The 24,969-nt window shown below is 42.3% G+C and overlaps 1 protein-coding gene and 1 pseudogene across 3 annotated transcripts in view; one reads left to right on the top strand and one right to left on the bottom strand.

Moving 5' to 3' along the window:
- Positions 1–16,765, bottom strand: part of LOC131397475 (zinc finger protein 582) — a 157,692-nt gene extending 140,927 nt beyond the window's left edge. The window contains exons 1-5 of one of the 3 annotated variants that reach the window (XM_058530401.1): positions 16,681–16,765; positions 14,964–15,055; positions 12,608–12,734; positions 12,256–12,351; positions 336–2,973 (exon numbers count right to left, since the gene is read on the bottom strand). In XM_058530401.1, the coding sequence (XP_058386384.1) occupies positions 1,655–2,973; positions 12,256–12,351; positions 12,608–12,734; positions 14,964–14,972 (1,551 nt within the window). In that variant the 5' untranslated portion in view covers positions 14,973–15,055; positions 16,681–16,765 and the 3' untranslated portion in view covers positions 336–1,654. Of the gene's footprint in view, positions 1–334; positions 2,974–12,255; positions 12,352–12,607; positions 12,735–14,963; positions 15,056–16,680 lie in introns of those variants that run through there. The other 2 variants (XM_058530406.1, XM_058530399.1) reach the window with 2 other exon arrangements.
- Positions 3,403–5,090, top strand: LOC131397939 (solute carrier family 25 member 36-like; annotated as a pseudogene).
- Positions 16,766–24,969: the final 8,204 nt, after the last annotated feature.

Genomic DNA, 24,969 nt, shown 5'->3' with positions numbered 1-24,969 from the left:
AACTCAGCTCTGCTGTTGTAGTGCAAAAGCAGTTGTAGACTATATGTAAATAAATGAGCACTGCTGTGTTCCCATAAAACTTTATTTATAAAACAGCAGGCCAGATTTGGTTTGGTGACCCCTACACTTAACAGAGTGGGATATTATATCATAATAAAAGGTATGATTCATAAATAGGGGTTAAGTAATATGTCATTGTAGGCCAAACAACATAAAGAGTAAAAATCTCTGGAAATTCAAGATCTTGGTTAAAAAAATTCAATTTTAGGAAATTCTGATCCAGTATACCAAATTAATATAAGAACATGGTGAATTTTATCATTATAATCTACTGGCTTAAACAGAATCTTGTATCCAGAAATGTACAATATATATTCTTTTTCAATGTTATGGAGCATATACAAAAATCAATCCTGTACTTAGTCACAAAGAAAAATGTCAAATTCAAAAAAGTAGGTATTTTCAGGCCACGTTTACCTATCATAATAAAATAAAATTTGAAGTTATATCATTTAGGATGCTTTTGGCTGCAAGTTTACAAAATACCCAACTAAAAGTAACTTTAGCAATAAAGGTTTATTTTTCTTACATAACAAGGCATCAAAGAGACAGTTCCAGAATTGGCCTTCTGGCTCAGTGTTCTGGGTCAGCTTCTCTGAGATCCTCTGGTTTCTCCTTTTAGTTCCAAGATGGCTGCAGCAGCTCCAGGTGTCATGTTCTCATAGGAAAATGTTTAAAAGCAGTAAATGATAGGGAAGGAGTCTTCCAAATATATCTTTCTTCTGGATGAGGAAAGTCTTTCCCAGAAGCCCCCGCAGATCCCTAGAACATACTGGCCATACACTGGAACATATGGGCCATCCTGAGCTGCAAAAGAGGCTGAAATATTTGCATGTGACGTCTTCAGATTCTAAGGCAAAACACAGATGCACCAATAGGAAGGGGAATTGGGTATGGCTGCTAGGTAGGCAACCAACCCCTTCTGTCTGTGACAGAAGTTGTAAAAGATAACCCAAAACAATTAAACAACATGGAAATTAAGAAACCCTCTCATAAATTTAGTTTACTCTTGGATCTTGGATAAAAACTGAGACGGTAACAACCACTTTCTATTTCATCATTTTCTATTCATTCATTCTTTCATCATCTGGGTGTTTGGTATTCTCTCGCTTCTTCAATAGTACATTTAGTATATTTGAGTATAATCTTTCAGGTTTTCATGTTTGCATGCATTTAATGGCCATCAAAATTCCTGAGTAGCTTTAGCCACAACCCACATCTCTTGGCATGTAAAACTCGCATTGTCATTCTTTTCAATACCATTCATGGTAACTGCATGATTTATTTCCTTGTTAACCCAAGAGTAAATTTGGCTTGTTTCTTTTTAATTTCCAAGAAAATTAAAACTTTTGGCTATTGTTAAAATTATTACACTGTGGCTAGAAAATATGATTCTAGAATGTGTTAGAGACAAAATTTTTTCCCACCTTTCCTTGTCTCTTTGACAAACATGGTCTAAACATTTTTCATCCATAAAATTTTTCTTCAGTATGAATATTATGACTCAGGATTAAGGAGAGCTCTGAAGGAAGGCATTCTCACTTGCATTACATTGTCAAGTCTTTCTCCAAGACAGGAGTAAGTTTTGATTAGCCTAAGCTAATGGGCTCTTCCCATTACTTCCATTCATATGGTTGCTTGCTAACATAAACTCTCTGATGATTAATAAGGGGTAAGTGCTGATGGAAGGCTTTTCTACATTTATTATATCCACTTGTGCTTCTCTATTATGCATCTTCTGATGTTGAATAGTTGAATCATGATTTAAAGTCCTCCCACATTCCTTGTATTTATAAGGCTTTTCCTCAGTATGAATTACCTGATGTTGAATCAGCTGTGAGCAGTGACTAAAGGCCTTCCCACATTCCTTACAGTCATAAGGTTTCTCACCTGTATGAATTCTATAATGTACAGTAAGATGTGAGACGCGTTTGAACGCCCTACCGCATACCTTACATTGGTAGGGTTTCTCTCCAGTGTGGATTCTCTGATGTTGCTTAAGTTGTGAGCTCACCCTAAAGGTCTTCCCACATGCCTTACATTCATAGGGTTTCTCACCGGTATGAATTCTCTGATGTCGAATAAGAGTTGAGCCTTGATTAAAGGCCTTCCCACATTCCTTACATTCATAGAGTTTCTTGCCAGTATGAATAGTCTGATGTTGAATCAACTGAGACCGATGACTAAAGGTCTTCCCACATTCCTTGCACGCATAGGGTTTTTCCCCAGTATGAATTCTATAATGTACTTTAAGATGTGAGATCCGATTGAAGGCCTTGCCACATTCCTTACATTGATAGGGTTTCTCACCAGTATGAATTCGTTGATGTTCAATCAACTGTGAGCTTCGACTAAAGGCCTTTGCACAGTCCTTACATTCATAAGGTTTCTCACCAGTATGAACTCTCTGATGTTGTATGAAATTTGAACCAGAATTGAAGGCCTTTCCACATTCCTTACATTCATAGGGTTTCTTGCCAGAATGAATATTCTCATGTTGAATTAGTCGTGAGCCATATTTAAAGGCCTTCCCACATTCCTTACATTTATAGGGTTTCTCATTACTATGAATTCCTTGATGATTAAGAAGGAAGTCCTCTTGCCAGAAGTCTTTTCTACATTCATTATACCCGTAGGGTTTTTCTCCAGTGTGAATTTTCTGATAAAAAGTAAGGGATGCTTGCTGGTCGAAAGTGGACATTTCTTCATGACTGATTATCATTTGACTCAAATGTCCATCTGGACTTCCCTGTTGTCTGTCAAGCTGGCTTCTGCATTCCCAATCATCTTGGAAGCTCGAGCACTCAAGACCATAACCTGTAAGGCTTTCCATTATCTCCCACCGGGGGGACTGTCCTTCATAAATGTGCTGCTTTGGAGATAATTCCTTAGTATCATACCAGGACTCCAATACTGAAAAAGAACAAAAAAGCAAGTATGTGTTTGTTTTTTCTTTTTGCAGAAAAAGGAACTTCTATAGTAAAAACTAGAAAGTCTAGACTCAAGATAATACCTATAAGCTCTTGAATGTGGCTAAGCAATTAGGAAATGGACAAGTAGAACAGAGAAAGAGGAAATACCATAAATTGAGATGAAGTAATCAGAGAGAGAGACTATAAGAGTAGTTCTAAAATGTTAGTGTGGATCAGAATCATCTCTGAACCACGTTTTTACAAAATGAATGTTTCTATGAAACCCTAGAAAAGACAAATGTAATCTAGAGTGACAGAAAGCAAATCGTTGGTTACCTGGAGCTGAGCTATGAGCAACTGTGTGGGAAGGAGCACAAGAGAACTTTTCAGGGTGATGAAAATGTTCTTTATCTTGTCTGTAGTGGTGGTTATGCAGGTGTATACATTTGTTAATACTCATCAAAATATTATACTTAACACGCATACATTTTCTTGAGTATAGATTATACCTCAATAAAGTGGATTTTAATTTTGTTTATTTATTTATTTTTCCCCCAAAGCCCCAGTAGATAGTTGTATGTCATAGCTGCACATCCTTCTAGTTGCTGTATGTGGGACACGGCCTCAGCATGGGCGGACAAGCGGTGCGTTGGTGCGCGCCCGGGATCCAAACCCTGGCTGCCAGCAGCAGAGCGCGCGCACTTAACCGCTAAGCCACGGGGCCGGCCCATAATGTGGATTTTAAAAAATGAAGGAGGGGCCGGCCCGGTGGGACAGCAGTTAAGTTTACGCATTCTGCTTCGGCAGCCCGGGGTTCACCAGTTTGGATCCTGGGCGCGGACCTACTCACAGCTCATCAAGCCATGCTGAGGCAGCGTCCCACATAGAAGAGCTACAACTCTACAACTATAATACACAACTATGTACTGGGGCTTTGGGGAGAAAAAAGAAAAAAGAGAAAGATTGACAACAGATGTTAGCTCAGGGCCAATCTTCCTCAAAAAAAACCAAAAGTTATTTACAAAAAAAAAAATGATAGAGAGAGGTGGCTGGATCCTCGTCTGGTCAGAGGAACACAATGGTGCATCTGCTTGCCGGGGGATGTGGTGGTACAGGGGGCTATTCTCACATGCCCACTGGAAGTTATGGACATGTGATATGCCACATGTAGCTGTGGTCTTCTGCTGTGATGCTGTCTATCTCTGAGGTTTAGCTGAACATCATGGCTAGAGCTACTGTCAACTGGACCAGTCTCTCCTGGACTTTTCCACTGCCTAAAGGTGACCTAGGAAAAAGAAGAGCCTTGTTCTTTGTTTAAGAGGATTAGGCCCCAATTTAATGGGGGTGGCCTCTTCCAGAATAACATTCTTTGCTGCTTATTCAAACTGCAAGGAAAAATTGAATGGTGTATTTGATCCTGATTCTGCCCCATACATGGTTTTGGCTGCAGTGGCCTGTTTTACTGCAATCACGGCAACCAATCCTATTTGGCTAATAAAGAATTGGTTACAGCTTGATGCAGGGAACCATGGAGAAAAGCAATTGGGTGCTTTTGAGTGTGTTCATAAAGTGTATTAGACAGATGGCCCAAGAGGACTTTATAGGAGCATGTCTGCTTCATATGCTTCATGTGGCATATCAGGGACTGTTATTCATTTGGTTATTTGTGAAAGTATTAAGCAGAAACTACTGGAATGAAAGATTACTTCAACAATGGAAGATGATGCGGAGTCTGTGAAAGAAGTGTCAGATTTTGTGGGCACGATGCTGCTGTCACCTCATAAACTTGTGCCACAACCACAGTGTATCCACATGAAGTTGTAACAACAAGACTATGTGAAGAGGGCACAAAGTACAGATATTTTTTCAGACGCCATGTTTGGTTGTTCAAGAGGAAGGTTATGGGTCTCTTTATTATGGTCTAACAACTCTGGTGAGACAGATTCCAAACAGCCATCGTGATGGCCACCTATGAACTGGTCGATCTACTCAATGGTTAGCAACATCTGGCTGCCATCCTGTAAAGGACAACCAAAAGATTGCAGTGGACCATGGAATATTAAAGCCAGCCTAGTGGACAGAAGAAAATTAGGTTGGGAACACGTAACTATGCTCAAATGGAAGTCTGGTTTTAGGAATTAAAGTAATCACACATTACTTGGTCTTTTTGGCAAAGTGAAAAAAACCTCAGCTGCCTCTAAGGACATGCCATTAAAAGCACTCCTCACTCCAAACTGCCACTTTTTCTATCACAGACACTTGGCACAGCTGAGTTTTGTTGATTTATGGCAGTCAGAGTATAGTATTGTTTATTCCATGAGCACTTCTCCACTCATCTAAATTAAGATAGTACTGACAGTCACAATTTTCTATCTTCTGGCTTCTGTTCAACTCTCTGTAAAGTTGCAAAACAGCAACAAAAATAGTGAGGTCATCTGTATTATTTCCACATTTTCCTGACAGGACCTGACAGAGTATTTTAAAAGTTAATTATATAGCATTAGTAGTCACTGTTTTTGGACAACCAATGAAATAATGTCTAAAAATCTTATGTATAGTTTTAGCATTAAAATGTTTGGTTTCCTCATATGGAACCTCAAGGGATCTCAAATGGCCAAAACAATCTTGAAAAGGAAGAACAAAGTTGGAGGTCTCACATTTCCTGATAGCAAAACATATTACAAAGCTACAGTAATCAAAAGAGTGTGGTACTGGCATATAGGCAGACATATAGACCAATGGAACAGAATAAAGAACCAGGAAATAAACCCTTATGCATATGGTCAAATGATCTTCGACAAGGGTGCCAAGACCACACAATGAGGATAGAACAGTCTCTTCAACAAATGGTGCTGAGGAAATTGGATATCCACATGCAAAAGAATGAAGCAGGACCCTTACCTTATACCATATACAAAAGTTAACTCAAAATGGATTAAAGACCTGAACGTAAGACCTAAAACTATAACGCTCCTAGAAGAAAACAGGGGAAACCTTCATGACATAGCATTTGGCAATGATTTCTTGGATATGGCACCAAAAGCAAAAATAGGACAAATGGGACTACATCAAACTTAAAAACTTCTGTGCATCAAAGGAAATGATAGAGTGAAAAGGCAACCTACAGAATGGGAGAAGATATTTGCAAATCATATATCTGGTAAGGGGTTAATATCCAGAATATATAAAGAACTCCTAAAAGTCAACAACAACAAAAAATAACCCAAATAAAAAATGAGCACGGGACTTGAATAGACATTTCTTTAAAGAAGATATACAAATGGACAACAAGCATATGAAGAGATGCTCAACGTCACTGATCATTAGAGAAATGCGAATCAAAACTAAGAGATATTGCCTCACAGCTATTATGATGGCCACTATGGGGAAAAAAAAAAAAAAACAGAAAATAACAAGTGTTAACAAGGATGTGGAGAAATTGGAACCCTTGTGCACTGTTGGTGGGAATGTAAAATGGTGCAGTTGCTACGGAAAACAGTATGGTGGCTCCTAAAAAAATTAAAAATAGAATTACCATATGATCCAGAAATTCTACTTCTGGGTATATATCCAAAAGAATTGAAAGCATAATCTGACAGAGATATCTGCACACCCATGTTCACTGCAACATTATTCACAATAGCCAAGAGGTGGAAGCAACCCAAATGTCCATCAACAGATGAATGGATAAAAAAATCATGGCATATACATACAGCCTGAAAATGGAAGGAAATCCTGTCACATACTACAATATGGATGAACCTTAAGGACATCATGCTGGGCCGGCCTGGTGGCTTAGCGGTTAAGTGCGCGCGCTCCGCTACTGGTGGCCCGGGCTCGGATCCCAGGCGCACACCGATGCACCGCTTCTCTGGCCATGCTGAGGCCGCGTCCCACATACAGCAACTAGAAGGATGTGCAACTATGACATACAACTGTCTAGTGGGGCTTTGGGGAAGAAAAACAGGAGGAGGATGGGCAATAGATGTTAGCTCAGAGCCGGTCTTCCTCAGCAAAAAGAGGAGGATTAGCACGGATGTTAGCTCAGGGCTGATCTCTCTCACAAAAAAAAAAAAAGGACATCATGCTAAGTGAAAGAAGCCAGACACAGAAGACCACATATTATATGATTCTGTTTATGTGAAATATCCACAATAAGCAAATCCATAGAGACAGAAAGCAGATTAGTGGTTGCCAAGAACTGGGGGTAGGGGGAAATAAGGAATGACGGCTTAATGGGTATAGGGTTTCCTATTGGGGTATGTCTAGGAAAAACACACTTCTGAACACCACTCTACTCTCCATTCTTTACTTCTGACCCTTCTGGTCACCAAATATGTGTGGGTTTTTCCCTCACACCAAGCAATTCTCCAACTCTCTGGCAGATACTGACTGGGCGACCTACAAATTTAAGTCAATTCTGACACTATCTTTCTGCAGATAGTGTCAGATCGCACAGATTAAGGGCTCAGTCCCACAAGGCCTACCTGCCCCATAAATTGGAGGTTCCCATGACCCCCTCCTGGGGTTCAATCATTTGCTAGAATGGCTCACAGAATTCAAGAAAAAAGTGTACTTACTAGATTACCAGTTAATTACAAAGGATCTAACTCAGGAACAGCCAGATGGAAGAGATGTACAGGGCAAGATATGGGGAAAGGATGTCAAGCTTCCATGTGGTCTGGGCACCAACCTCCCAGCCCCTCCATGTGTTCACCAACCTGGAGGCTCTCCAAACCCCATACTTTAGGGATTTTTATGGAAGTTTCATAATGTAGGCATGATTGAGTAAATCATTGGCCATTAGTGATTAACTCGACCTCCAGCCCCTCTCCCCTCCCTGGAGGTTTTGGGGTAGGGGCTCAAAGATCCAACGCTCCAATCATATAATTGGTTCCCCTCTCAACCAGCCCACATCTTGAAGCTATCAAGAAGACCCCAGCCACTAGTCATCTCATTAGTATATAAGGAGACACTTAGGACTTCAGAGATTCCAGGGGTTTTTAAGAGCTGTGTGCCAGAAAACAGGGATGAAGACCAAATATATATTTCTTGTTATAAATCACAATATCACAAGTTGATAAAAATATTCTGAAACTAGATAAGGGTGACAGTTGTGCAACCCTGTAAGTGTAATAAATGCCAATGAACTATACACTTTAGAAAGGTGAATTTTGTTATATATATTTTACCATAACTTAAAAAAAAATTAAAAAAGAACATTTTCCAGAAATAATATAAATTACTACAACTGGCTCAAGAAATGCAACACTTGAATGTTTAGTGTCAGTATTCAGGGCCGGCCCCATGGCTTAGCGGTTGAGTGCACGCACTCCGCTACTGGCGGCCCGGGTTCGGATCCCGGGCGTGTGCTGATGCACCGCTTCTCCAGCCATGCTGAGGCCGCGTCCCACATGCAGCAACTAGAAGGATGTGCAACTACGGCATGCAGCTGTCCACTGGGGCTTTGGGGAAAAAAAAAAAAGGGAGGAGGATTGGCAATGGATGTTAGCTCACAGCCAGTCTTCCTCAGTGAGAGGAGAAGGATTGGCACGGATGTTAGCTCAGGGCCCATCTTCCTCACAAAAATAAATAAATAAATAAATAAATAGAGTCAGTATTCAGTATTAGGAGTTCAGTATTAGGAAATTACTCATATAATCCAGAGTTTATAGACTGAAAGAAAAAAAAACTTAATAAAATATGAAAAGGTGGATGCTTTTTCTTTTTTTTCCTTTGGTGAAGAAGATTTTCCCTGAGCTAACATCTGTGTCAATCTTCCTCTATTTTGTATGTGGGACGCCACCACAGCATGGCTTGATGAGCGGGTGTATAGGTCCATGCCGAGATCCAAACATGTGAACCCTGGGCCGCCAAAGCAGAGTGCGTGAACTTAATCGCTACAGCACCAGGCCGGCCCTGGTGGATGCTTTTTTAACCTAATAAAACATCCCTATCTCATTCCTAAACCTGATATTATGCTTAATGAGAAGACACTAAAAATATTCCTACAGGTCAAGAACAAGATTAATATGTAAACTACCCCCATTAACGTTGTTCTGGGAGTGCTACATAATCAGCATCATAATCAGACAAGAGAAAAAAACCTAAGAGGTATAAAAATACAGAAACATTTTCACTATTTGCAGATGATATAATTGAATACTTGGAGTGCTCAAGAGAATTACATGAAAAACTGTCATAAACAGTGAGAAAATTCAGTAAGTTGGGGTAGCTAAAAACTTAATCTGAAGATATAAATGGCTTTTGTCATACATAAAAAATAACAAGTTGGAGTATACTTGGATGAATACCATATTATATTAGTCCATATTATGGATTATGCCATTTCCAATAGCAGCAATAAATATAAAATACTAAGAATAAATGTAGTAAGAAATGTACAACATTTATATAAAGAAAATGTTAAAACCTTCATCAGGGATGGACATCAATGAAGGGAAAAGTGTATTATGTTCTTTAATAGAGAAGACTCCACATAATAAAGAAACCAGTTTTCTCCCAAATTAATCCATAAATTTACCATGATCTCAGTAAGAAAAATTATATGATTTTTTTTTGAAACCAGACATTCTGATTCTAAAGTTCAGGTGGAAAAATAAATGAGACTAGCCAAGAAAATTCTGAACATAAGAATGAAGAGGGACTAATTCTACCAGATATTTAAAACATATTTAAATCTTCAATAATTAAAACAGTATGGGATTGACACATGGTTAGACAGAGAGATTAATGGGATAGAACAAAAAGTCCAAAAACAGATCCAAATACAGAGGTACTATAGCAGATGATAAAGGTGGCTCTACAGATAGTGGTGAAAAGATAAAATAGTTAATAAATGCTGTTTGAATAACTGCATAACAATCTGGAAAGTAATGTGAAATCACATCTTAGACTAGGATAAATTCCATATGGATCATAAATAACATCATAAATAAACTAGAAAAAACCCTAGGAGACTCATTTTATAACCTCAGAGGGGGAAGTCCTCTTTAATTGTGACACAAACCCACACATCTAAGGAGTAAAAAAATTGAGCACCTCAAACAAACAAATATGTTCTGTCAAAACTGAAATGACAAAACAAAAGCAAAAATCTACTCTCTGACATTATAGGTGTGGTGGGGAGAATAGCGGCCCCCCAGAACTGCCCACATCCTAATCCCCGGAACCGTATGTTAGGTTACACGGCAGCACACGCCTTCCCCCCCGGATGCTCACTCCACACCTGACCTCACTCATTGCCCGGGGCCAACGACCACTTCAGTGTGGGTGAATCTACCACATCTGTAACACTTAGTTCTGAGCTCCCCATCTGAAATTCTCTTACAGGACATCGTACTTGGTGGAAACCGTTTATCGATATGTTTTTTGTCTCACATCACATTGTAACTTTGGTTCTCAGTCAGGGAAGATTCTGCCCCTCAGGGGCCATTTGGCAATGTCTGGACACATTTTTGGTTGTCACCAATGAGGGGAGGGGTCTACTGGCCTCTAGCGAGTAGAGGCCAGGGAGGTTGCTAAACATCCTGCAATGCACAGGACCGCCCCCCACGACAAAGAATTATCCCGCCCAAAATGTCAACACTGCTGAGGTTGAGAAATCCCCAATCCAGGGCAGGAGCACCCTAGGCAGAGGGGACAGCAAGGGAAGAAGACCTGAGACAGGAGCATGCTTCCTGTGTCAAAGCCAGGGTGGGTAAACTTGTATCGTCTGCTGTAGTGCTACCACGGCAGAGCTGAGTAGTTGTGATAGAGACCAGGTAGCCTACAGAGCCTAAAATACCTACTGTCTGGCCCTTTAAGGAAACACTGGCCAACCCCTATGTTAAAGGAACAGCAAAGAGGCTTATGTGGCTGTAACTGGATGAGCAACAGAGAGAGTGGCAGGAGATGAAATCAGAGGGGAAGCGGGGAAGCAGATAACACAGTCCAACAGAACTTTCTGTGATACTGACATGCTATTCTGCACTATCCAATATGGTAGCCACCAGCCACACATGGCTACTGAGCATCTGAAATGTGGCCAGGGCGACTGTGGAATGGAATTTTACATTTTACTTAGTTTTATTTAGAATTAAAATTTAAATAGCACATGTGGCTGGTGCCTACTATATTGGACAGCACAGACATAGAGCTTTCTAGGCCAGGCTATCAATTTTGAACTTTCTCTTGAGTGAGATGGGAAGTCTTTGGCAGGTTTTGAGCAGAGATGTAACACAACCTCACTGAAGTTTTGAGAAGGTCACTCTGGCTGCTGTGTGGATAATACACTGTAGTGGACAAGAGTGGAAGCAGAGGGACGAGGAGGAGGCTACTGCAATAGTCCAAGCCAAAGATGACAGTGGTGTGGATGTGGATGATAGCAGTGGTGTTGGTGAGAAGTAGTTAAATTCTGGATATATTTCGAGGTAGAGCTAACAGGATTTGCTGACAGACTGAATAAGTGTATGGGAGAGAAAAGTCAAGGATGCTTCAAGAGTTTTTGACTTGAGTAAGTAGAAGAACAGAGTCCCGCATTACTAAAGTGCAGAAGAAAGGGGAAGAGTAGATTTGTTAGGGAGGATCAAAGACTCCTTTTTGGATTTGTTAAGTGCAAACTGCCTGGTGAACATCCAAGTGGACATGATGAGAAGGGGTTGGTTACAGGTGTCTGGAGTTTCAGGGAGAAGCTGAAGGTGAAGGTAGAACTTTCCGCAGTGATGGAAATGTTCTGTTATCTGCATTGCTCGATACATTAGCCACTAACCACAAAGTGGCTACTGAACATTTGAAATGTGACAAGTGCAACTGAGGTACTGAATTTTAAAATGTATTTGATTGTAATTAATTTAAATGTCAATGGCCACATGGGGCCAGTGGCTCCATAGGAGACAGCACAGGTGTGAATGGTATATACAGCATGGTAATGGAGGTCCTGGGGAATAGAAATAAACAGAAAATAAGAGGCCCAAGTCTGAGCCCTGGGGTGCTCCAACATTTAGAGAAGGTGAGAAGATCCACCAAAGGAGGCTGAGGATGGTTCATGAGGTAGGCCAGAATAAGAGGCACTGATGACCCAAATACACAGAAACGTTTCAGGAAGGAAGAGGCAACCACTTTTGTCAAATGCTGCTGACAAGCTAAGATGATAACTGCGACCTGACCTCTGAATTCGACAACTTGGAAGGAAAATTTTCTAACTCAAGGGGGCTGCTTCCTCGCCAACCACCTGGATGGTTATCTGCGATGGCTTCTCTCTTCCCACACAGGCCTCACTCACCTGGGCACAGGCCTCCTCTCGCTGCTTTCTCCACCATCCAGGGCTCTTTGCCTTGCTCCAGGAAGGAGATCACATCAGGTTTGGAAATGGCAAGACCTGGATGTGAGAAAAAACATGCCACCTGGTTATGTGTGGGGCCCCAGAAGTCCAATCCAGGGCCTGGTCATCGAGCAGGAGGGGCAGTTGCAAGAAGAGCCAGGAAAAGAGGTGACAGTCACCTCAGGGTCAGGGAAGATGTTGCTTTGGCCCATGGAACTGCCCTTTCACTACTCAAAAGGCACCCCTAACTTGGCAAGGAAGGAATAGATGTGCCAGAGGGTAATGTCCAAACTAATGGGCCAGGTCACCTTACCCAGTGAGACCAGGTTGCTATAGGTCTCCAACATCACGTCTCTGTACAAATCCCTCTGAGCAGGCGCCAGCCAGTCCCATTCTTCTTGGGAGAAGACTACAGCCACATCCCTGAACAAGTCTGACCCCTGGAACAACAGGCAGGTACGTTATATGCCTATTTCAAGAAAATGTTTCTCGGTGGGACGAGAAGAGATGGAGGGGGTCTTTGCAGGAAGGGGGTGTTCTGGTGAAAAGGAAGGCTGGGGCTGGAGGCCTCCAATGTGAGCAGGTGACAGGACAAAATGGGCTTGAGTAAAACAGAATATTCAAATGTCCTTAAACTTTCCTTTTTACTCCAAACCAAAGCTCTTGTACCCAGGTCTGGGATGAAAATTAAAATCCAGCTAAATGGAGTTTTCCCGATTGTGACAAACAGTGTAATAAAGCACATTGCCTACTCTGTCCTTGGCATATCATCAATTCTCAATGTGAGACCTACAATTTCTGCTTTCATGGAATAACCAAAAAAAAAAAAAAAAAAGCCAGGCCAACAATTTTTGATCGACTTAGCCCCAAATATTTTATTAAAGAAATATTTCTATCTTAGAAAATAGGATTTTCATGTAAGTTGAGAACTGCTTGAAAACATAGATTCATCATTATCTCAGTACATATCACAAGCATTTTTCCTTATGAGAAAAATCTTGAATTTAGATTACTTTTGTCAGCTGTACAATTTTCTATCTAGTGAAAAACATGACTCAACTAGTCTCTTATTTTGGATGCAGAGGCTGGATCAGATCTCTGCTGGCTCTTCCGAGCTCTGACTCTCCAGATTCTGAACAATTTATCCATCTTGCTGACCGTCTCAAAATCTGAAGCTCTGCACTTCTCTCGCTCTTAAGCTGAAGAGGCTGATGAGAATGACCCAGATTCTGGGGCCGGCCCCATGGCTTAGCAGTTAAGTGCGTGCGCTCCGCTACTGGTGGCAGGGGTTCGGATCCCAGGCACGCACCGACGCACCGCTTGTCCGGCCATGCTGAGGCCACGTCCCACATACAGCAACTAGAAGGATGTGCAACTATGACATACAACTATCTACTGGGGCTTTGGGGAGAAAAAGGGGAAAAAAACGAGGAGGATTGGCAATAGATGTTAGCTTAGGGCCAGTCTTCCTCAGCAAAAAGAGGAGGATTGGGGGCCGGCCCCATGGCTTAGCGGTTAAGTGCACGCGCTCCGCTACTGGCGGCCTGGGTTCGGATCCTGGGCGCGCACTGATGCACCGCTTCCCCGGCCACGCTGAGGGGGCGTCCCACATACAGCAACTAGAAGGATGTGCAGCTATGACATACAACTATCTACTGGGGCTTTGGGGAAAAAAAGGAGGAGGATTGGCAATAGATGTTAGCTCAGAGCCGGTCTTCCTCACAAAAAAAAAAAAAAAGAGGAGGATTGGCATGGATGTTAGCTCAGGGCTGATCTTCCTCACAAAAAAAAAAAAAGAGGAGGATTGCATGGATGTTAGCTCACAGCTGATCTTCCTCACAAAAAAAAAAAAAAAAAAGAATGACCCAGATTCAAATGTTGTTCAACTGCAAACTGGACCTTAATCCTGGCATCTAATCTCTCATGGATTCCCAGCTAAGCCTCAATTACACCCCCAACCATCAATACCTCCCAAAGCAGGAGACTGCGCCCCACAATGAAATCGAGACCAAAGGAGACTAGTTCCCCTGCTTTTCTATGGGATGTGTCTCATAAGTATTCATCTCCTTTTCATCAGACCTCGGTTCCTCTGAGGGATGCTCTCAAGTTATACAAAGAAATGATTTCTGCTCCATCTGGCCTCCTGGCAGAATACCATGCCATCAGAAGATGTGAAATGCTATACAGAATAAATCCGTGGGCGCTGGTCAGAGTGGAGGGGGCGATGGGAAAAGGTACTAGCTGCCTGGTTTTTTTTGTGTGTGTGTGAGGAAGATCAGCCCTGAGCTAACATCCATGCTAATCCTCCTCTTTTTTTTTGCTGAGGAAGACCGGCCCTGAGCCAACATCTATTGCCAATCTTCCTCCTTTTTTTCCCCAAAGCCCCAGTAGACAGCTGCATGCCGTAGCTGCACATCCTTCCAGTTGCTGTATGTGGGACGCCGCCTCAGCATGGCCAGACAAGCGGTGCGTCAGTGCGCGCCCAGGACCCGAACCCTGGCCGCCAGTAGCGGAGTGCGCGCACCCAACCGCTAAGCCACGGGGCTGTCCCCTGCCTGGTTTTTTTATTCCCTAAAATGAGAACCTCTGAGAACCAGATTCTTGGATGGAACCCAGGTGAGAAGCTTCAGGATTAGGAAAGCAAATATTTACATGATTTTAAAACTCACAAGGGACATGACTTTTAGAATCCCATGGGCTGACGGGTCCTCCTCCTCCTGGTTCCTCTCTTGGGGAAGGGCAGAGTCCTGAGATGGCAGAGCTGGGGGAGGAAAGAGCAAACATGAGAGGCCAGGCTTGCCTCACAGCTCCCAGAATGCCATGGTTACAAGTCAACCCTTTACTCCCACCCTCACAAAAACTAGAGGGAGTTGGGACAAACTGTGGCCCTCACCCAATTCCAGGAAACCCAGCTTTACCTACTGCAAGGAGACAGGGGACCAGTGGCCCTTTCTCTCCCATTTCCCCTAAATACCCAGAGAATTCCATCTTGTTACTGATGCAAATCTGAGGTAGGGATGCTCAGACCTGGGCCAGTGATTGAGATCACATTGTGTCTCAAGGACAAGGAAGGCTGTCCTCAGGCCAAGCAGCCAAGCCTGCCTGATCTGTCTCAGCCCAGCCCACAATGAAGCCTTCCCAGAACCAGACCATTTAACTCTCTCACGCCCACAATGTAACACCCTCAGAAGTCTCCCTGGCTCTTTACCCAACTTCCAAATTCACAAAGAACCCCGCAGCCCTACCTAAGGCCTGTTGGACACCATTTTGTGGACCTTGCCTTGAGTCAACAAATGGAGTGTGGTTGCAATGGGAAAATTAGATGGAGCAGGCCCAGTGCTCCATTACCATCACATAAATATGCGTCTGTACCGAGACATAACAGTAGCAAAGCTGAATGCACAATATTTCCTGAAACACAGAACCAAAAGTAAGTATCTAACAGTCCACAAGTAGGCAAATGGTTGAATCTTTTTTGGCACAGCCGTATGACGGACGCCAAGCAACTATCCAGAATGTTGTGGGACGACATTAACTGACAATGAAAGATATTCACAACTGGACCCTTTGTACAACATGAGAACTTTCAGCAAAAGAATTCAGACCCACCCACCTACTAACACATGAACTAAAAACAAAAACAAAACAAAACAAACAACCCAAAGACCAAAAACAAAACTGGAATAGAAAATATCTGAGTATTAAGAGTGATGACATTTAACCAGTTCCTGAGTTCATTACACGAGTAGCATTTTATAAAGGAACTTAGGGCAGTGCCTGGCATTTTACAAATATTGAATTCTAAATAATGTGTAAATGAGATAATTATGAATGTCCCTTAATATCATGTAATAGGCATTTTTCCTTATTATGACCACTGTTTTAGCATCTGTATTAGCTGTATAATATTTTATTGCATAAGTGGCCCGTGATTTACTCAACCATTTCCCCGTTGTTGGACACAGATTTTGAACAAGATTATCTGAAATGTTCCCAAGTCTTCGCTTCTAAACTAGTGGTCCCAAATCTTTTGGAGTCTTGCAACTCTGAGAATCTCATGAAACAAGACTTCGTCCCAGATTGGAAAAAAAAAAAAAAGAGTAAAAATGAATGTAAAACATCCACAAGCATCTCCAGGGTGTCGGGACCCCTCCACACCCAGCTAAGGGGTCAATGGACCCGCGGTATGAGGCTAGACGCAGAAAGGGGGCGCTAGCGGGGCGGGCGCCGCGGGGGCCGATGGGAAATGTAGTCCAGAGCCGGGAAAGCCGCAGACCGACGCTGGGGCGAGACGTTCCGATTCTTCCCAGGCCCGAGTCCCGCCCGGCCGCGGCGCCCGCTCCCGCACGGACCCCGGAGCGCCTGGCACGCTCCGGAGTCCCTCACCTGCCTCTTCCTCGGATCCAGGTGCCACTGCGGCCGCGAACCCCGCAGTCCGGGGTGCACTTCCCCCTCGGCACCGGCGGACTCGGGAGCCGGAAGATGGCGCAGACGCACAAAGCCCCGCTGATGCTGCGTCGCGATTGGGCCAGCGCCGCAGTGTCTGCTGGGAAACGTAGTTTCTAGTTGTGAAGACCAAAGTCAAGCCTCAAGGCAGGCTCTCGCGATGTTTTAGGGTGCGCGGGGCCCGAATGTTCGTGTGTGCCGGGCCGTGGGGGACACGACAGAGCGTTTTCGAGTCCCATGGTCGGTGTGTGAAGGTCTATGGCGTCGGCGGTGCGGTCTGCGCGTCATTGTCTCCGTCTGATTGCAGGTGAATGTGAGCGACCGGGTGTGCGGTGGTTCTTGTGACTGTGTGTCGTGTTGGGTTCTGACCTGGTCGTTGAGTGTGTGACTGGAACTCTTCAGCGCTGGATACACGCTTGTGTGTGACTGTGTAGAACTGTGTCTGTGTGAAAACTTTTCTCACCTATTAAATCACCATTTTCGTGGAGCAGCCGTTTTACCAGAAGGTTTAAAGGGAGGAAAAAGCCCAAGAGTTTATCTGGTAACATTGTTTTGTGTGTGTGTGAAGAAGATGGGCCCTGAGCTAACATCTGCCAGTCCTCCTCTTTTTGCTGAGGGAGACTGGCCCTGGGCTAACATCCATGCCCATCTTCCTCTACTTTATATGGGACGCGGCCTCAGCATGGCCTGACAAGCGGTGCATCCCTGCGTGCCCGGGATCCGAACCCCAGGCCGCCAGAAGCGGAGCGCGTGCACTTAAAGGCTACGCCACGGGCCAGCCCCTGGTAACTAATTTTAAGCCTTATTTCTAAGCTGAAATGTAGATTCTGAAAGAGAATGTAAAATCAGCAAAAATGTTTTAAATGAGATGTCAAGGAGTTTTCTTTTCTTTTTTTTTCTTTTTGTGAGGAAGATCAGCCCTGAGCTAACATCCGATGCCAATCCTCCTCTTTTTGCTGAGGAGGACTGGCCATGGGCTAACATCCATGCACATCTTCCTCTTTATATGGGATGCCGCCACAGCATGGCTTGACAAGCGGTGCGTCGGTGCGCGCCTGGGATCCGAACCTTCTGTTATGGGGTGACCTCTCTCGGCCAAGTCACCTGCTGCCACAGGTGGTTCAACTTTGGCAGTGAAAGTGTGGGAAGCCCTGGACTTGACCCCGTGGTCCGGTATGTCGGGGGTCCGATGCCCCATATCCTGGTCAGGCCCTGTTGTACCTGGTCTCTGAATGAAGAGAAGGTCCCAGGTGGTACAGGTGGTCCTTGAGCCAGGCCCCGAGTCCAGAGCTCTGGTCTCTTGATTTGACCTTGTTTCCTTTGGAATATGTACCCTTGTGTGTGCCTTCTGGAAACATCTTATCTGAGATTTGCTCGTGTCCATGTCGTTGCACGTCTCAAGGATGTCAGTTCCTTTAAGTTACTTTAGAAATTTAATTTAAGCCCGATAAAAGTGCCAATACTATTTTCCCCCTTGGAAATAGACAAGTTGATATTAAAGTTGAAATGAAAAAATAAACATCCGAGAATAGCTAGCAATACTCTGAGAAAGGAAAGCTGTGAGGTGTGCTAACCCAATCAGATATTAAAGCATTCTAAAAAGCTTGTTATTATAACTGTGTGGTATTGGCTCATGAATCGTCAGACCAGTAGAAGAGAGTAGAAAATCCAGAAATATTATCAAATACAGAGGGAAATTTAGTGTATAATAAAGGTGGCAAATCATTGGAGTAAAAATGGACTTTTTAATAAATAATCTTGGGAAATAACTGGATAGTCATTTGGAGAAAGATAAAATTGGATTCATACCTTACATCATGCAGGAATAAAACCCAAATTGATCAGAGGTCTAAATTAAACTATACAAGTACCAGATGTGTACAGAGGTGAATTCCATATAGCCTGGATGTGTGGAAAGACTTTCTAATTATGACTCAAAAATCCAGACTTAAGAAAAGATCACTGGGGCCCATCTGGTGGCGCAGCAGTTAAGTGCGTGCGCTCCCCTGCAGGTGGCCTTGGGTTTGCGGGTTCAGATCCTGGGCACGCACTGACACACTGCTTGTCAAGCCATGCTGTGGCGGTGTCCCATGTAAAGTAGAGGAAGATGGGCATGGACGTTAGCCCAGGGCCAGTCTTCCTCAGCAAAAAGAGGAGGATTGGCAATGGATGTTAGCTCAGGGCTAATCGTCACAAAAAAAAGAAAGAAAAAAGAAAAGATGGCTACCATTGAGAACATAAAGTTAAAGCACTTTTGTAAGGCAAAATACATCAAAAGCAAAGGCAAAAGACAAGTGACAAATAGATAGAAGATATTTATGACTTTATATATTTCAGATAAGGAGCTAATGTTCCTAATATATAAAGACAAAAGATAAAACAAAACAGATGCAAGTAATTTCTGAACTCAACTTAGATTTTTTTCATAATAGCTTTGGGATAGTGATTTGGAAACTATTTTGTATGCATTGTAGGATTGAGCAAATGAATAGATATACTGTATTGGTTTCTTGGGAGCCAGTGTTTTACTGTGGGTGAAGAGAGGTATAAATAAAGGATGTTGCAAGGTAAGGAAGAACCCTGTGGTGTTGGATTGGTGGGAACTCAGGATTAAAAATGTGTGTACCTCACCCAGGTAACAGGCATAGTGATGTCATGCTGATAGCATGTACTTTTGATAAGCTGTGATGAAAATGGCACTTTATGGTCTTCCTCTCAAAAACACGTAACCCCAGTCTGATGACAAAACATCAAACAAATGCCAATTCAGGGACATTCTACAAAATATCTGACCAGAACTCCTCTAAACTGGGAAGGTCATTAAAAACAAGGAAAGTCTGAGAAATCATCACAACCAAGAGAAGCCTAAGGGGACATGACTACTAAAAATAATGTAGTATCCTGGAATACAAAAGGACATTAGATAAAAACTAAGAAAAAATAAAGTATGGACTTTAGTTAATAATAATGTATCAATGTTGGTTCATTAATTTTAGCAAAAATACTATACTAATGTGTTAAAGATAGGGGAAACCGGGTGCAGGACTATTTGCAGTATCTTTGCAATTTGTTTTGTAAATCAAAGATTCCTAAAATAAAAGTATTTATTTAAATTAATTCTATAGTCTTATTACTTAAAAAAATATTTGTGTGTTTGTGTATTTTCTACTTCTGTTTGGTGAATGGTCCTGGAAGCAATGATGCCCCAGTAGCAATGAGCATACTTAGCGTGCAGACCTCGGTTTCTTTTTTTTTTTTTTTTAATTTTATTTATTTATTTTTTTCCCCCAAAGCCCCAGTAGATAGTTGTATGTCATAGCTGCACATCCTTCTAGTTGCTGTATGTGGGACGCGGCCTCAGCATGGCCAGACAAGCGGTGCGTCGGTGTGCGCCCGGGATCCGAACCCGGGCCGCCAGCAGCGAAGTGCACGCACTTAACCGCTAAGCCACAGGGCCGGCCCACCTCGGTTTCTAAATACCATTCTCTAATGAAAGGAACCAAAGCTTCCTGGAGAAATGTGATTCCAGGACTGGGGCAGGAAAAGTACAAGATGAGTATGGAGCATCTTCTTGTGCTAAAAAGTAGAGAAATGCTCAAAAAATGTCACGGAGGATTCCCTGCCTCCAACTATGATGGTGTAATAGTACTAAACTTGTTTTCCCACTCTATAAACAAATAGAAACTAGGTCATACGTAGGAAACAAGTCATTTCCGACAGTGGACAACTGGTGGTGCAGGACTCTGATCACTGAGAGAGGAGGAAATAAATGAGCTCCTATAATTGCAGTGGCTTTCTCTCTGAAGGCATATTCCAGACCTCAATGCAGGGAGGAGGAACCCAAGCAGAGCATAACAGATTTTCTAAGTTGAGACAAATAACAGAGCTCGGGGAAACTGAAGTGACTGCAATTTGCAAGGCAGAGTATGGAAGAGGAGGGAAGAGGAGTGAGGGAGATACTCAGAGAAAGAGCTCCAGAAATATGCATAGAAGTTTCCTTGAGTTTTTGGCTGAAAGCTAAGCTGCACATCCATCTTTTTTTTTTTTTTTTTTTTGCTGAGGAAGATTTGCCCTGAACTGACATCTGCTGCCAATCTTCCTCTTTTTATTTTTTTTTTGCTTGAGGAAGATTAGCCCTGAGCTAACATCTGTGACAGTCTTCCTCTATTTTGTATGTGGGTCACTGCCACAGCATGGCTGATGATGAGTAGTGTAGGTCCGGGCCCAGAATCTGAACCCATGAACCTGGGCTGCTGAAGCAGAACAGGCTGAACTTAACCACTACACCACAGGGCCAGCCCCAACATCCATCTATTTTAAGTGAAATTCTAGGACAGGCAAAACTATAGTGACAGAAAGTAGGTCAGTGGTTGCTTTGGGCTAGGGGTGGGGGAAAAGTCTGCAAAGGAATAGGAGAGAACTTTTGGGGATGATGGAAACCCTGTATATATTGACTGGGGTGGTGATTACATGGATATAATATGTTTGTCAAAGCTCTTGGAAGTGTATTCTTCAGGATTCAGCTCCAAGGGGGCTTCTGTGGGCCAAAATTGGGACAATTTGAGCATCAATATGAATAATGACAGGAATACATTATAACTCATTAATAAAATGTTTCATATGTCCATGCTAAAATAAATGATGAATGAATGAGAAAGTGAAGAACTTATAGTAGAATTCCAGCTAGTGAATGTAGAAGGAATAATAGGGTTAGAAAATATCTTTAACCATCACAGCAGTCATTGATTCAGGCAGAAATCTCATTGATCCTAAATCTTTTGGTGAAGATTGATGATGAACAGTACATCTTTGTAGTCTCAAATTATCTCCCCACAGAAAACTTGTTGCAAAAACAAAAATGGTCACTTTAGAGTGGTCACAGTTAATCAAGTGATATGAATTTGCCACTGTCCGTGCTCAGTCACTTCTTGGTTTAATATAGTAACCAGATCTTTATTTAAAATTTTGATGTTTTGTTCATGATGGATTTTTTACTTTAATTTTTGTTTTTAAAAATATTTCATTAAACTATTATGTTTTTTGATTACTGAGGTTTTTTTTGGTGCACCCTTAAACATTGTGCCTGAAGGAGTATCTGTCACCTCACTCCGGTCCTGGCCCTGGCTTGAGCACGTTTGAATGAGGGAGGAAGGAGGGAAGGAAGGGTGTGAGGGCAATGCCCTGCTGTATCTAATTAAACTCTACCCTATTCTCAGGATCCTGTCCCTTTTGTGCTTCAAAAAAAATTTTCTTCTCACCTCTTTGAAAGACTCCTTGGTGTTGAAAAGTTGTCTGATTCCAACATTCTCAAACTAATCATATTAAAAGCTGTGCTCTGTGCTTCACGTATACCATCAGTATAAAACAGGTATTATTTTCCTTGTTTTATAAATGAAGTAAATGGAGATGGCGATAGGTTAAACGGCTTGCTCAAGGAGCTGGTGGAGTGGATGAGTTGGTCTTTCCACCAAACCAGACCTCAGGACCTGTGGGTGGAGGAAATGCTACCTCTGCCTTCTGAGTGGTGAGTGAGCCAATGTGTTGGAACCTTGGAGAAAGCATCTTCAGAGAGGACATTTGCTTCATGATGTCACAAAGGCCAGGAGGCCTCATGGAAACAGAACCAAACAAAGAGACTGGAGCCCTGGACTCTGGGCTGGAACCTGAAGAATGTAGAGTGTGAGGTTGTCCAAAGGAGAAGGTCACTGGGCCATTCCCGGCTTGTGCTGGGCCAGATGTTTCCAAGAAAGAACTATAAAGGATGGAATTAATATCAGCACTTCTGGTCTGTCCTGTAGGGTGGGTCGGCCAGGTCCCCTGAGGCTGTGACTGTCAGGCAGCTGGATGACATAACTGGGAACAAATTTAGACAGGACCACACAGCCATAATGAGGCTGAAGGCAAGAAACCCCCGATCCCCAAGTGGGAATGGGTTGTTCGTGGCTGGCCAGTCTGACAGAACAAACAGATCAGGCAGGTAAACAAGGCTGCCTTCTCTGCTTGTCCTGACTGGTGGGGCTCTGGACTACATTTCCCAGAATTGACTGTGGCTCTGGGCCAACCATCTGCCTCTTGCACGGAATGCCCACCTCAGGCCTAATCTGGAAACAGGATGGTACCAGAGGAGGACATGTAGGGATTGGATTCTGTATGTATTTTAAAGTTGGAGCTGACAGGATTTGCTGATTTATTGGATGGACTAGCGAGAGAAAGAGGAGTAGTCAAGGATAACTCCACGGAATTCTGAAAAACTAGAAGATCAGAAACATTAACTGAGATAGGAAGACCTGGGGAGGAGTACATCTGTGGAGGTAAGATTGGGTGTTTGGTTTGGAATAGGATAGTTTGAAATGTCTGCTAAACATACAATTGAAAATACTATCATTTCAGGGGAGCTGTCTGGACTAGAATCTTAAACTGGGAAGTCTCTATCAGGTAGCTATTTTGTATTATTCTGTTATATACTGAGGCATATCAGTTTTTTTCGTTATCCTCTCTTTTATTTTGCTCAAATTCCTACCCAAATAATAAATGTTCATCTTTATTTTTCTGTAGAACTTTATGGGGATATTTAAAATACGTTTACTTCAGTCTGTTTGGAATTCGTTATGCTGTAAAGTGTGATGAATCAATGCTGTGTGTAAAATTTGTACTTTGAAGATTTATTAAAGGTTTCTTCATGACTTATAAATGATTAATTTTAAATATTACATGGTTATTTTAAAAGAATGACCAAAATTTTTCTTCTATATAGTAGTTCTCTTTCATCTCTTTTTGTTTCTTCATTTTAATACTCCTATTTTATGTTGGGTCATTTGGATTTATTTTTTTTTCTCCGATGTGGTCTCTCATAATTTTAATTTCTTTGATTTTTGTATGTTACCTATTGTTGCATAACAATTACCCCAAAACTTAATGGCTTAAACAACAGTCAACATTTATCATCTCTCACAGTGTCTGAGTCAAGATTTTTGGGAACGGCTTAGCTGAGTGTAGTCAAGATGTCATTTAGGGCTTCAATCAACTGAAGGCTTAACTGGAACCAGAATATCTGCCTCCAGGTGTCTCATTCACATGGCTGACAAGTTGGTGCTGGCTTTGGGCAAGAGGCCCCAGTTCCTTTCCGTGTGGGCCTCCCCATAAGGCTGATTGAGTGTCTTTATGACATGGTGGCTGACTTCCTCTAAAATGAGTGATCTGGTAGCTGCAATGACTTTTGTGACCAAGCCTCTGAAGTCACACACCACTGTATGCTATTGGTCACATAGACCAGCTCTGACTGAGTCAATGTGGTGAAGACTACACAAGGATATGAATACTAGGAGGCAAGGATCATTGAGGGCAGTCTTGGAGGCTGGCCGCCAGTTTCTTCCTTGCAGGAGTACATGAATGTCTTGATGCCTCCCCATTCTATCAAATCCACAGCTGCCTTGTCAACCACTGCCCAAGAGATCACTGTCACTCTCCCTGTGCACTCTCCCGTGCCAAAGCACACGCAGAATAACTCCAGTTCCCCTTTCCTGTAAACTCCCAGCTACCTTCATGCTTCTGCCACATTCCTTCTCTCTGTGATGGGACCAGCCATTATCACATGAATGAGATCAGCTGTGGGGAGACCATGTCCTGTAGTTCTTGGTTCTCAGAACAGAATCAAAGAAACAACTCCAAACAAGGAATCGAAGAAACAACAACAAAGTGGATTCTAACCCTATCTTAGCTACTTACTCCCCATAAGACTATGACCGTGGGCACCTCCCATAACTTTTGTGACATACCATCTATAAAATGAAGGAAACAAAACTATGTGTGCTGTTGGTTTTTGTTGTGTTGTGTTTTTCTTTTTCATTAATAGCAATTATTCAGGATTAACACTATGTTTTTCTGTTATTACTGACAATTCTATATACTGTCTTTCCTGTTTTAAGATTGTATCTCTCTCCAATTAGAAGAAAATTTAAACGTTTTCAGTATTTTGGTATTTCAAATATGTATTTATTTGTAAAGAAAGTTTTATAGGTAATATACACTTGAGCCCTCTAATTATTTGAGAAGTTTTTTAGTTTCCCTCAAATTTTTCAGTATTTTACCTAGATCTCTTTTCATCTTTGGCTGTTGTCTTCATAGCTTTTGTTATCTTTATATCTAAGTCTATTCATTCCATAACCTTATTTCAGAGAACTCTGTGCATGTTTTAACCAGACTTATGAAGTTGTGCAACTAACCACTTGG

This window comes from Diceros bicornis, chromosome 34 (genome assembly GCF_020826845.1).
Source record: "Diceros bicornis minor isolate mBicDic1 chromosome 34, mDicBic1.mat.cur, whole genome shotgun sequence".
NCBI lineage: Eukaryota > Metazoa > Chordata > Mammalia > Perissodactyla > Rhinocerotidae > Diceros > Diceros bicornis.
Note: the sequence above shows the minus strand (reverse complement) of the source record. Positions and strands in the feature narration are given on the sequence as shown.